The following is a 13020-nucleotide window of genomic DNA, read 5'->3' on the forward strand; positions in this document are numbered from 1 at the left end:
GGGAAGGTCTGATCTCACTTCTGAGAAGCTCAAGAACAGGAAAAACCACGCACAGTGATCGGTCAGAGCAGAGGGCAGGGGACTAACCGTCCGTTGGCAAAATGGGTCCAAGGAGCCCCGGGGCACGGGAACCATGCCAGGTCCCAATCTGGGTGGCAGTCACCCGGGTCCATAAAGACATACAAGTTCTCAGCCCTTCACTACACACATACGCGTCGATGCTTAAAGGCCTTTTCTACTGCCCACATCATGCCTACAATTAACAGGAAAAGGTTAAAAAAATATAAAATGTATATCCAAGATCCTTAGTACTTAAAAAATTGTTAAGCGTTTAAAGCAGCAGACAGTGCCTTAATTTTTACGTTTCAAAACGTTGTATCCTTTAATGAGACAGTTGAGCAGAAAGAGACTCGTGGAAAGAAGAAAGAACAGTCAGGAACCAGAGCAGCAAGCGGGTGCCAGGATTCAGCAGAGCCGGCAGGACCTGTGAGAGTGTGTCAGAGAAGTAACTGTTGTGCTGTGACAATCACTCTGCTGGTAGCTCATCAGGGTGTCCCGGAGCAAGGCCACCGCGCCTCCGTGAGAGAGGCCCGCCTGCCCGCCTGCCGTCTCTGCCGCTCTGCTAACGAAGCTGCATCCTCGCTTCCGTCCACGCTCATCTCTGCCCTCGGTGGAAATGTGCCCTTGGCGGCAACGTGCCCTTGGTAGGGGAGACCCGACATCTCCAGAACCCCAGGGGTTACCACTCTTTGTCTGATGACAACATGAACTTGCCTGGGTCTGATCAGCAAAGACGGTCCCTTCTGCCTAATTCCCTCCGAAATACGACCAAAAAGAAGGCAGGCAAGAGCAAGGGAGCACCGGAAACAGGCACTTCAGGACTGGGCAAGTCTCCCTGCGCTTGGGGACAGTGGCTCCCAATTGAGTCGGAGCTCAGAACTGCAAACGGAACCTCTAACTAGCATTCAGCAAAGAGCGGGGACACCCACCGCTCCCTTCAGACCAGAAGTGGTGACAGTGCGTGAGCGACGTCCACCCACTTGGCAGACGGGGAGGGGGAGCAGAGAAGGGAAAAGTGCGCCAGAAAGCACGCAGGCTGCACGCGGTGGTCAGGGCACAGAGAAGACCGCCGACAGGCTGCCCATCGCACGGTGCCCGCCTCCCGGAGGGCAGGTGGCCAAAGGCGTCTTCAGTCCCAGACACTTGAGAGAGAGAGAGAGAGAGAGAGAGAGAGAGAGAGAGAGAGGGAGGGAGGGAGGGAGGGAGGGAGGGAGGGAGAGAGAGAGAGAGAGAGAGAGAGAGAGAGAGAGAGAGAGAGAGAGAGAGAGAGAGAGAGAGAGAGAAGAAAAAGAAAAGAAAAAACACCTAGCCTCCCACCCCCCAAAGAACCTGTTTCCTTGAAATCTTACCAGACAAGTGGATTCCCTCATTTCACAAAACAGGCCCCAAAGCAGAGGGCAAACACCCCACGAACGGCACCTCTGGGGGAGCTAGGCAGCTGTGAGCAGCCAGTCCACACGCCAAGTAGCCTCTTGCTGGGCCTGCCAGTTCCCTCAGGCAGGCGGGCAGGCGTCCATGGGCACGCGCTGGGCGGCGGCACGGGGACCCCACACGTGGGCAGAGCCACCAAGAGCCAGGGGAGAGGGAGGCTGGGGCTGCGGACAACACGCCCAGTCCCGCCCACTCAAGCAAGACTTCTCACAGCTGGTGGGTGGGCCTCCAGGGCCTGGGGGGCAAAGAAGTCAGCGGTGCCCTCGGGCCGGCTCGGCCGGCACCGCTGGGACGTGGGAGGCGCTGCCCAGATTTGTGCACAGATGCCTTATTTCGTGGTAAATGTGCGTCAGCACAAACTTCAGTCTTTGGGGGCCTAGAGCCCAAGTTCCTCGAAAGGCAGGACTGAATTTTCTGCGTTTTACAGATTTTGAAACTGACAGCGCCTCACCCTCTTGCACCCGTAAAGTCATTACTCCAGATACATTAAAACCATAAAAATATTCCATCGTTGCACAGATAAACTCACAGCACATGCAATCCATGTTTGCAAACAACCCTCCAGGGCGTACATGGACGTGCCAGGCAGCAGCATATCTCAGCCGCATCGGAAATACATGCGTGAAAGCATCCCCAGGACGAGGCTTCAGGCAGGGGCTCTGTGCCGACACGAGGAATCTTAACGCGGAACAGCCAGACGACCAGGTGAACAACTGAGTAGCTTCCTGGGACCGTCAGGAGGGAAGAGAGGATGGATGGAAAATGAACAGATGAAAGAAAGAGACCCTCGGCGTTTTACACAAACTCCAACCACCACACAATCCCGGACAGCGGATGTCCGAGGTGACGTCTGCCTTCACAGCCCTTTTCTGTTCTGAATGTGTAGAGAAAAGGGAGGAAAGGTAAACTCATCTTTAGGCCCCTGTCAGACCAGAACCTGTGTGTCTGGCACCCTCGGAGCTCATTCTGCAGCCAGGGGGCCGGGGGTCACCAGTAAGGGGAACCCGGTTCCGAGACCTAGGACGGATGGAGCGAGGCCAACCCCGTCTGCTCGGCCCTCGAGCACCTGACTCTGAAAGCTGCAGGTGCTCCTCCCTGGTGGGTCCGAGGGGCCCCTGCTGGGTGTAGGCTCTGCCGGCTCGGCCTGATGCAGTGGCCTCTGAGCCAGGCGCCCCGCACGCTCACCCTGCGCCGGTGCCGGCCCAGTCCAGGGCGCAAGTCCGTTTGCTCTCAGGAAGGCGCTCCCGTCTCTGCCTGCCACCCGGACCCACCATATGCAGACACGGCAGCTGGGTTAGGCTGTGTCCCTGTTCCACACAACAGAGAGGAGCAGCGCACAGCGCTGTGGGGACAGGACTCCGGATGCAGGCAGTACCAGCAGACCCCACCTTCCAGGACAGCGGGGACGGCAAACAGACCACATGACGACGTGTGTTAATCCAAGGAAAGGAGGCTTGTCAGCACCAAGAACAAACAGGAGGAAGGTTCCAAGGAGCTAGAACTTTCAGGCTGAACGGCATTCACTCGCTCAAGAATCCTCACGGAGCTCTGAGAACACTCGAGACCCGCCAGGAAGGAGGCTTTTTGGCTGTGGGGGTGGGGGTGGGAGGTCTGTTTTGTTTCACGTCGTGACCTTCACTGACTATAAAACAAAAAGGGCTGAGCTCCGTATATGATTGACTCTAGGTTTTATAAAATGCTCTGCCCAACAGAAGGGTCAGAAAATCCCCATAGCGTCTGGTTACTGAAAACATACAAGGCTTCTTTGTATCTGCAAATCCGACTGGCTCGGCTATGTGTGTGTTGATAGCAAACTTCAAAATTTTTCATCTCTTCATGATTCAAACAAGTCAGAAGCACCCAGGGAAACACATCCATGTGAGATGGGGGGGGGGGGGGAGTGGTTCTCTTTTTTTTTCTAAAAAGGCCTAGTTGCTGAAAACACTCTGGCCCCTGAACAATTTAGGAGAGCTGGAATCAGTCTATTTCCATGACATTTGCTCTGAAAAATGAAAGAAACGTATCAATCTAGAATTAGGCACAAGGACCAGTTTATCCTTACACTCATTACTCAATGCTTACCTGGAAGTAAAACCCTGCAGTGGCTGGGAAAATGATTTATAACTTTTACAGGTATTTTGTGTTTACTAGTTACTTGTAAAACAGGAGGTAACACTAGTATGAATGTTTTCCATCACAATTTTGTTCCTTGTAACAGACATTTTAACATAATTGGGCCTAACAACTAAGTCAGCTTACTGTTAAACAGCTGCAGTCCTCAACACGCCGACCAGAACGTGAGGCAGCCCCAGGAACGCAGACACCCACTGAGGAAGCACCCCCCTTGCCGAGGCGTCGTCCAAACAAGCGGAAGGCAGAGCAGACGACACCCCGGCCGTCGCCGGGCACACGGGCCTCCTGCAAGGGCTGAGGCAAAGCTCAAGGGGGCAACTCCAGGTTTTCCTGATGACTTTTCTGATTTAATTTCAAGTACGGCCAGAAAAATTAACTCGGCAAATCACAAAATTAATGCCATTTCCAGAAATTCTTCCTTATGAACTTCAAACAGGGCAATCAGAATAAAATCACAGGAGGTCTGGACAAAAAATTTAGACCCTGGCCCAGCCACGAGAATTCCACTCCTGAGGTCCCTACACAACTGTGCACAATGAGATCAGAGGCCAGCAGCTGAAGACTGATACGTGTATTTTAATCCATGTGTATGAAGATGGGAAACAAATTTAATGCCTGATGTTTCAAATAAAGTAGTTCAAATACAGGACACACCAAACAGCAGTGTGTAAGCTACACATAAACACAGGTACCAGCCTGAAATGTGTATAGAAGTGTGTTACTCACCCGAGTTTTACAGCTATGTTTAAAATGCATCAAAAATACAAAATTTAAAAACATATAAAATCTTTTTCCAAATACCCTCAAATCCTTAAACATACAGACTCTTCCCCCATCGGTCAGAGAGAAATGATCCCTTAGGAAGAGGACAAGCATGATTTCTAAAAAGGAACACAAAGGCCTAAGACAACATCACGTGTGAACAGTTTTCAGCCCCTCATACGCTTTTTGCAAATGGTCCCCGTGGACCTGTGAGAGCATCCATGGTGAGAGAGCGACGGCGCGAGGCGGCGCAGGAGCCGCCTGCACCCTTGGACCAGCCGTGGGAAAGGGGGGTGATTAATGTCCTTATCAGGAAGACTGGGGCGACGGCTCCCACCCCAGAGACCAGGAGTGGGGTTTAATGCCACAGTGGATGCAGAAAGCTTCCTAGTTCTGATGCAGAGCCCTGGACACGGTGAACGGAACCTATTACCTACTGTCAGTCATCACAGCCACATGGCAAGGTGGGCACCTGTGGTCTCCCCACAGGAGAGGTGAGGGCCTGAGACACTCAGTTCCTGACCCGCGAAATGGCTGAGCAACCATGGGCTGGAGACCAGCTGGCGGGAGGTGACCACGTACGTACCTGGCCAGCCAACCGAGGACACAGTGCCAATGAATCTCAGATAAAAATTCAATGTAATTCATCTTTCAAGTTAACATACATAATTCTCCAAGCAGCCATCAAACCTGAATCCACACAGGTGACGACAATTCAACAAAGGTCCTTACAGTACAAATATTAATACATACTCACAGAGAAAATCCATCTCACAAAATAACTTCTTTTCTGAATGTAAAGGCATGCTCAGAACCCACCCACGACTGCTCAAGCACTTCAAGTGTTTTAAGTCATTAACAGAAGCTTACTTTTCCACTCTTATAAAAACACATGAAGGACAGCAAAGTGAGCAGTACACGAGGAAGCCGGCATGCATGGTGACTAGTGTGTGCACTCGTGTGCTGCCGGCTACCCGCTTGCTTTCTGACGCAGCTCAGTGTTCACCTTCCCAAGGTCTAATCTGTGAAACGCAAAGATGCAGGAAACCTTATTTTCATTAGAGGGAGGTCCCAAAACATTTTTATGGCTTGAAATTTGAGCTCAGCAACATCTGTGCAATTACAAAGTATATCTTGCAGGAGTAACAGGGCTATGTATCATCAGCACATACCAGTAGCCAATGTTAAAATCATTAAGTTTTATCTAATTACAATCCACTCTCTGAAATGCATGTAGTCCAGCTCACAATTAATCATAATTATCCAGCAACACAGCACCGGGAGGATGAGCCAGTGTGTGGCCTTCTTTCCTCTTCTGCCCATTACAGGAACAGAAAGAAAACTCAGACAATATGGCACCGCAGGAAAAGGGCAAACAAATTCATTTCCTGGAGAACAAAAGAAGGTTTAAAACATGGTTGTCTGCCCAGTGCTCTCTGGGGATCAGCTTCCAAGTTCCTGAGTTTATGGAGGAAACCACTGAGGGTCAGTCACTGTGCAAAACATATCTTTCATCTTTTCCTAAAACCTTGGTTAACTCTTATTTTAAATTCGCTTTTTAAAATTATGCTGCACCCCAAGCTGCATTTTATGATGCTCGGCTAATCATGAACCAGCGTGTACAAATCACCACAAACCAGGGCCATCACTGAGAACACACTCCTCAGAAGGTTCTGTACTGGGACAAGCGTGCAAGACAGAAGCGTGTTAACACCCACACTCGCGCGCGCACTCGTGCACACACTCATCCACGTGTGCACGGCTGCTCTACTGGGTCCAGCTTTCACGGGCTGACAGCTCAGTGTGGAAAGAGGACGCAAAATGTTTCTCCTCCTTCTTCCCAGAAGCAGCGCTCGTGGTACCTGAGGCCGGCCAGCAGGTGGCGCTGCAGCTGCGACCGCCACCCTCTGACCAAGAGCCATGGGAGCTGAAGCCCTGGGACCGCAAATGTGAGGTAGGAGGTTCCCCGACAGAAGCCCGAGAGAAAGGGGGCAAAAACGACACAGTTCAAGGAAAATCAGGGTGAGGCCCCCCCAGAAGTGTGCTGTTGAGGGAGAAGGAAGCCACACAGGGACAGCCCTTCTGTTCAGTCCTCCGCGGGCTCCGACCGCTCCTTGAAATCCTGCCCTAAATGCCCAACATGCGTTTTGAAAACAAAGTTAATACTGGTTAATACTGTTACCTTTTTTGAAAAGAAAGTTCATGTTTTCGAGGTGGAGCACAGTCAGTTCACAGCGCTGTCAGTGCCTGCTGCACAGCATCGTGGTTCAGTCACACATACACGCATTTTCAAAGCTTTTTAAAGCACCTTTCGTGTCCATGTATGACTGAAAAATTGTGCTGAACACTGGAATTTGACACAACATTGTAAAATGATTATAAATCAAAAAAATGTTTAAAAAATAAAAATTTTTAAAAAAGCACCTTTCGATTCGCCTGCAGATAACCTAGCACTGAGGCCCACAACCCTATCAACTCTCTGCTTCACGGGCCAGGCAGAGCACACGGGGGACAGTCTTGCCGGGCTGGCTCTGCGCTGAGCTCAGGGCAGGGACAGCCACCTTCAGAGTGCGGGGCTCCCCTCAGGGACTGAGAGCCCGAACAGATCACCCTTAGAGCTTCAGGTTTTTATCTTTAACTTCTTAGTTTAGGTACAACTGTGAGAGGTAAAAGTTTAAAAACACATGCACACAACTTAGCTTGAAAATTTTAAAAAGGAAAACATCTGACAGTATCAGCTACCACTTCCCTGTAAACACTAGTGCTCAGCTGTACACCTGGTGTGGAATTCTATTATTACAACAGAGGATCCTTAAGACTAGGACCTTCTTAAACCCTAGCCCTGGTTTAAATAACGAAAAGAAGGGAAAAAAGCATAATTCCTCTATTACTTCTTCTAAATTTCAGGGTTCCTAATCTTAAATTTTCGTTTTAAAATATTAAGGACTTAACCCTCAATTCTGTCTGTAAGTAGCCGATGGCGCTGCCCTAAATGACCTGCAGACAAAGGCCCGTATGAAATCCACGCTCTTTGACAAGCCTGCCCAGCAGCCCAGGATGCACGAGCGCCCGGCTCTCCAGACATTCTGAGCCTTGTCTGAAGGTTCAGCAGCTCCTTTAAAAGCTGAAATACATTCCTTTCCCACCCCACTTAAAATAGCTTTTCTCAACTCTTGGTGACACCCCGGGACATCTTACAGCAGTGAAGCCAGTGTGTGAGAACACTGCCATGACATGACGGAGCCCGGGGGGGGGGGGGGGGGGGGGGACGACACGTGACCGCTCTGCAATGGGGGACGGGGCCCCGCAAACCTCTGTGTCCACTGGGAGAGGATGGGCCCCAAACGAGCCAAATGCATGTGTAAATCAGCAAACACACGAGCTGCAGGCAAGACTGCCAATGTCTTTTGGCTGATACCTCCCTGCCAGGCTCTGTCCAACCGGGCCTCCAAAAGGTGGAATTCTCGTGTCTGAGACCCCATCCTTCCCACAGGCCCCACGCCCTGTCCGGCGGGGACACCTTCCTAACACGCGTGCGCCTCACACTCACATCTCCCTCCACTCTCGGCCACACGGCCACACCAGTGCTGGGTGCCATCTGAGGTCGACCACACTGTGACCTCAGCCTCCTTCCTTGTCCCTGCTTCTCCAAGGTTTCCTCATGGTCCCAGGCACACCTCCGCCTTCCGGGGCCAGCCCCCCACCCCCGCGCTCCACATCCCCCGTGGTGCCCCGTCCGCCAACACATTTCTGCAGACCCCTTACAGTCGGGCCCAACCGCCCCTCCCAGAAGGTCAAGGACGACCCCGGCACCCACAACGCCTACTGGCACTCAGGTATTCACTGGGTGAACAAATGGCTTAAATTTCCTGAATTTCATTGTATACATTTATAGTTTGTTATTTGCTAAATTTCATTTTTTAATTTTTATCTCACTACCAAGAGGAGGCTGGGAATACCCAGGCCTGGCGGGGGGGGGGGGGGGGCTCTCTCTGGTGACCTGAACATTGTCATGGAAATAGAAGATGCTCAAATATTTAACAGAGTCTCAGAATACAAATAGCATTTCAGAATCATCTGGTTTAACTGCCCATTAAAAGTCTCTGAGTGCCTTCCACTGCATTTCCACCCCTCACTCGCAGCTGGAAGTCCCTCCCTCCCCGGGCAGCTCACAGCAATGTCGGGGGGCTCTGGCTCAGGACGACTTTCCTAATGCAGGACCCCAGCTCCTCCCTGGCATCGAGCAGAGCAAATTTCTCTGCTTCTGCGTGCCAGACAACTGACTGCTGGGTTTATGCCTTCATTTATTCATTCATCAAACACCTCCCAGCTACCTGCCACGAGCTCCTACCCCCACACCAGGCACCAGGCGACAGAACACGCCCACCACCCTGCAACAAGACCACGGGCCTCCCCCTTGTGGGGTGAAAACCAGCAGAAAAGACTGTTCAGATGACCACACACGAGACATGTCCCCAGTTCACCCACCACGCACATGGTGTATGATCTTGCCTCCCTCTGATCACTGCAGCTTCTCCTTCTAAAATGCCACCAACTTATTAGAGGAAAATAAAAATCAAGCCAAGGGGACCCAAGCGCGTGCACTCACACCAGGTGTCTGTCTCAACGTCCACGTGCTGCGTGCGCTCAGTGTCCAGAGCTCCCCTGAACACAGTGCTTGCGTGATAAGACGGTGACCATCAGAGCAGACCTGACCGCTCCGGGCCGCGTTCACTGAACACATGCTACGTAACCATGCAGCTAAACCAAGATAGTTCTCTGCCACCCTTTAAGACTTTATCCTTTGAACAACTATGTTCAGTTTTGAATAACTTAAATCTTCAACTTTAATTGTGAACAAGGCATTTGAATTTAAAACCTCTGGGAGAAGGGAAACCAAGAGACCACATCTCCACCGTTAACCAGAGGAGCAGAACACATTCCGGCAGGACACGTCTCAGCAAAAGAAAGCACCCCGTCCACTCTGCAAACCCACGCTCTCCGCCCTGGGGACAGGCTGCCGGCTGGATTCACGTGCCCCTCACCCCCGAATCAGCCTGCGGGCCACCACTGTCACTGCCAGGCTTCATGTCACCTCCCCAGGAAACGGACAGTCCTTTGGTGAGAAACTGTCCCATGACTGTTGGCACCTCCGGCAGACGTCTGTGCCCTCCTGTCGGAGTCAGGAACCCGTGGGGTAGAGGACGCAGCTTCCACCTAGTAAGCGTGACATGTGGACCTTGTCCCCTCATGTGGGGAAAGAGGGGCTGTTTGAAAAGAAACTGGGTAGAAGCCACAAAGAAAAGGATGTGGTGTGCCTAAGGACTGAGTTCTCTGCTCAAAGCCACAAAACGGGAACAAACAGTCTTGGTTTGTATATACAAAACTGAACCAAGTAAGCCACGTCATCTCAGCCCGGGGAGGTCCCTGTGAGGTCACAAAGTCGGCAAGGCGCCCCCTGCGAGGATGGCGCCGAGCCTGGGGGGACCCAATGAAGAGGCCAGCCCAGGGGCCCGGGAGCCGGGGGCAGGGCTCTGTGACACCCCTCCACCAGCATCCACCGCAAAGGACGATGGTCAGGACGTGTAAAGCCGATACCCCGCCAGCACGGCCCCTCTGGGAGGCGGGGGCTGCTCACTCCGCCCTGATGTCACAGTGGGCAGTGCCGGGGGCACCGTCTGAGGGACGTCAGTCCTCGAGGCTGTGGGTCAGTAGCCCTGAGCTCTGGGCCACGAAAGTTACAGAGGGTGACCTCGCGTGGAGTCCCCAGTCCTTGGCTGGGCTCAGCCTCTAAGTCAGGGAAAGGCCCGTGGCAGGTGCAGACTCACACGCAGGTGACCTGGTTTAGCGCCAGCGCGGACACTGGGCAGCAGGAGAAATCCAAGCTTAGCTATTTCCACTGACGTGACCTGGGGGGGTGCTTCGTTGTGAGTTTCGGAAACAGCAGTACCAAGGAGTTTCAAAGTAAGATGCTCCAGTCTACCAGAGCCCTGTCTCAGTCTGAGGATCGACGCTTAAGCCTGAATGAGGACAGACAGCGGGAGAGTACTTCTTTGACCCACGGATTACTTAAAAGCATGCTGCTTACTTTTCACACATATTGAGGATTTTTCAAATCTTTGTTACATATTTCTAGGTTAATTCCACTGTGGAACATACAGTGTATGATATCAATCCTTTAAAATTTGTTGAGGTTTTGCTTTTTGGCTTAGCACATGTTCTATTTTGGTAAAAGTTCCATGCACGCTTGAAAAGAATGTGCATTCTGCAGTTGTTGGGAGAATGTTCTATAAACAGCAACAGGTCAAGTTGGTTAACAGCACCGTTTAAATGTTCTATCACCTTAATGACTGTTGAAAATCTGCCTGTGATGTATTAGTGGTTTACAGAAGGTTGTTAAGTTCTCCAACTATGATTTGTCTATTTTTCCTTTTTGTCCTGTCAATTTTAGCTTTATGTATTTTAAAGTTAGTTGTTAGGGACATATCAATTTAGAACTGTTCTGTCTTCCTATTGAATTGACCCTTTATCATTATAAAATGTCAGACTCGCACGGTGAAAGCTGAGTCCTGAGCATTTTGGTGCTCGGTGTTTTAGGCGAGTCGCTAAGCAGGTGGCAACAACCGTGTGAGGGTTTTGTCTCAAGCATTTGCACTCCTGGGTGGTCCCTTCTCAGTGGGTCCCAAATGGAGTGGGGCAGCATTAGTGCTGATGGCTCGGGGTGCGCGTATGCTGTGTGCTCAGCTCAGGACCGCTGCGCATGGTTTTCTGTCTGGGGTAGCAGTGAGTCCTGTGCTCGCTGACCCCAGCTGTGTGTGCGTGTGCACACGAGCGTGCATGCTCCGGTGTGCAAGTTAGGGGACCCCCCAACCCCCTTTGTGCTTTTGGACCACTGCCTTTGTAAATGGAGACTGCAGGCTTCCTCTGTTTTTGGTGAGAGCTGTAAAGAGAGACCACATTAGCGTAACCTTTGCCTCCGAAGGTGTGGATGAGCGCGTTGTGGTTGGAATTTAATTTTAACAGGTTTTATCAAACTGCTGAAAGATATTGAAAATGTTTAATATGAGAATTGGGACAGTAAATCACACCCAGGCTTGTTAAATTAGTGTCCGCGGGTGCAGGCGCTCAGGCCACGTGTCCCCACCTGGGACCTTCATCACTGCGCTGTCCGGAACGTCATTGTCACCTCGTAACTCTGTGATATTGCAGGGCTGGTAGAGACCGGGGTGAAGGGGGATTTAACACCCTGTCTCCTCCTCCTGGGGGAGGGCTTAAGGACCTATTCTTACATCATTTGACTTTTCACCGGGGTTTTAAAAATCCTACCTAAAGGATGTAGGCAAATCATACTAGTGTCACCTGTAACATGAATGGTGTCTTGTGACCCCTCCCATGAATAATGCATTTTTTTCTTTTTGGTTCATCATTTTTCCTCTTCATTCTATGCTTTTTCCCCCTTTTTGTTGACTTCCAATTTTCTTGCCAATGTTACGTGTTTAGGATATGGAGGCCACCCGCCTCCAGCAGTGGGGGTGGCATGGCCGTCAAAGCCTCGTCCTTGCTGGCCCCTGTCTCTCGGGCTGGGCGGCACCTGCAGCCCGTGGTCTGAGTTGGTGAGGGGGCTGCAGACTCTGCCCGCGCAGGGCATCGCTGAGCAGTTGCCTCAGAGCCTGAAACACCTACCGTCTCGTCCTTAACAAGGAGAGACTGCCAACCCTGATCTAAGTCACAGCAGGTGTTCAGTAACTGCTTCACGAATGGACACGTTAAAGGCTCCCCGATCAGGGCTCACGTAATATAGAAACAAAGCCGCGGGTCCCCGGTGTGCGGGTCCCTGCTGGCCCTGCGGTAAAGGTGAGTCCAAGCCTGTGCTGGGGTCAGTCCAGCCAGTGTGTGTCCTCCCCCCATCGCCGCTCAGCCCAGGTGCCGTGTGCGCCTCTGTGCAGCACGTCCCAGGGGGAAGTCTTCCCAGGTGGCACACCCACAGGCAGCTGTCCCCCGGCCTTGGCCGCGCGTCCCGCAGACTGAGGAGGTGGAGAGGCAGGCCCCACCCACACAGGGACTGGCCGGCGAGTGTGCAGTGGCCCTGCCAGTGCAGAAAGCCATAAAGCTGCTTCTGTGCGCCCCTCGTTTACTCGGAAATCATCAGTCTTGTTTCCCATGTGAAACTTTAAAAACTTCCAACTGGAGTGCTTACAGATGCTCTGAGCTTTGCAGGGGACCTCTAGAAAGGACGGAGAGCAGGGTGGCTCACACAACAGGCGTTTACTGTCCCACAGCTCTGGAGGCTAGTCTGAGGTCAGGGTGTCGGCGGGCTCTGCTCCCTCTCACGTCTCCAGAGAAGGGGTTTCAACGCCTCTCCTGGCTGGTGGTGCCGCAGGTATGGCTTGGGGTGTGGACACATCTCCCCAGTTCCTCGTCTTTCGTGGTCCTCCCTCAATGTCTGCCTCTACTGGCATTTCCCCTTTCTGTAAGGACACCAGCCTACCGCACCAGGGCCCACTGCAATGACTCCATTTTAATTTAGTGATTCCTGTAAATGTGCTGTCTCCAGATAAGGTCACGTCCTGAGGCATGGGGGCTGGGTCTTCAGCATATCATTTTGGGGGACACAATTCAGTGCCTAATAGACGG

At 51.8% G+C, this 13020-nt stretch overlaps 1 protein-coding gene across 24 annotated transcripts in view; it reads right to left on the reverse strand.

Moving 5' to 3' along the window:
* The window catches only part of LOC105072482 (partitioning defective 3 homolog), a 536087-nt gene that overhangs the window by 398644 nt on the left and 124423 nt on the right, over positions 1 to 13020 (reverse strand). Inside the window, exon 1 of one of the 24 annotated variants that reach the window (XM_074358256.1) lies at positions 1410 to 1445. The exons of the other annotated variants lie outside the window; for them this stretch is intronic. Coding sequence (XP_074214357.1) covers positions 1410 to 1430 — 21 coding nt within the window. The 5' untranslated portion in view covers positions 1431 to 1445. Of the gene's footprint in view, positions 1 to 1409; positions 1446 to 13020 lie in introns of those variants that run through there. 24 annotated transcript variants of the gene reach the window in all.

Source organism: Camelus bactrianus, chromosome 35, assembly GCF_048773025.1.
Source record: "Camelus bactrianus isolate YW-2024 breed Bactrian camel chromosome 35, ASM4877302v1, whole genome shotgun sequence".
Lineage (NCBI taxonomy): Eukaryota > Metazoa > Chordata > Mammalia > Artiodactyla > Camelidae > Camelus > Camelus bactrianus.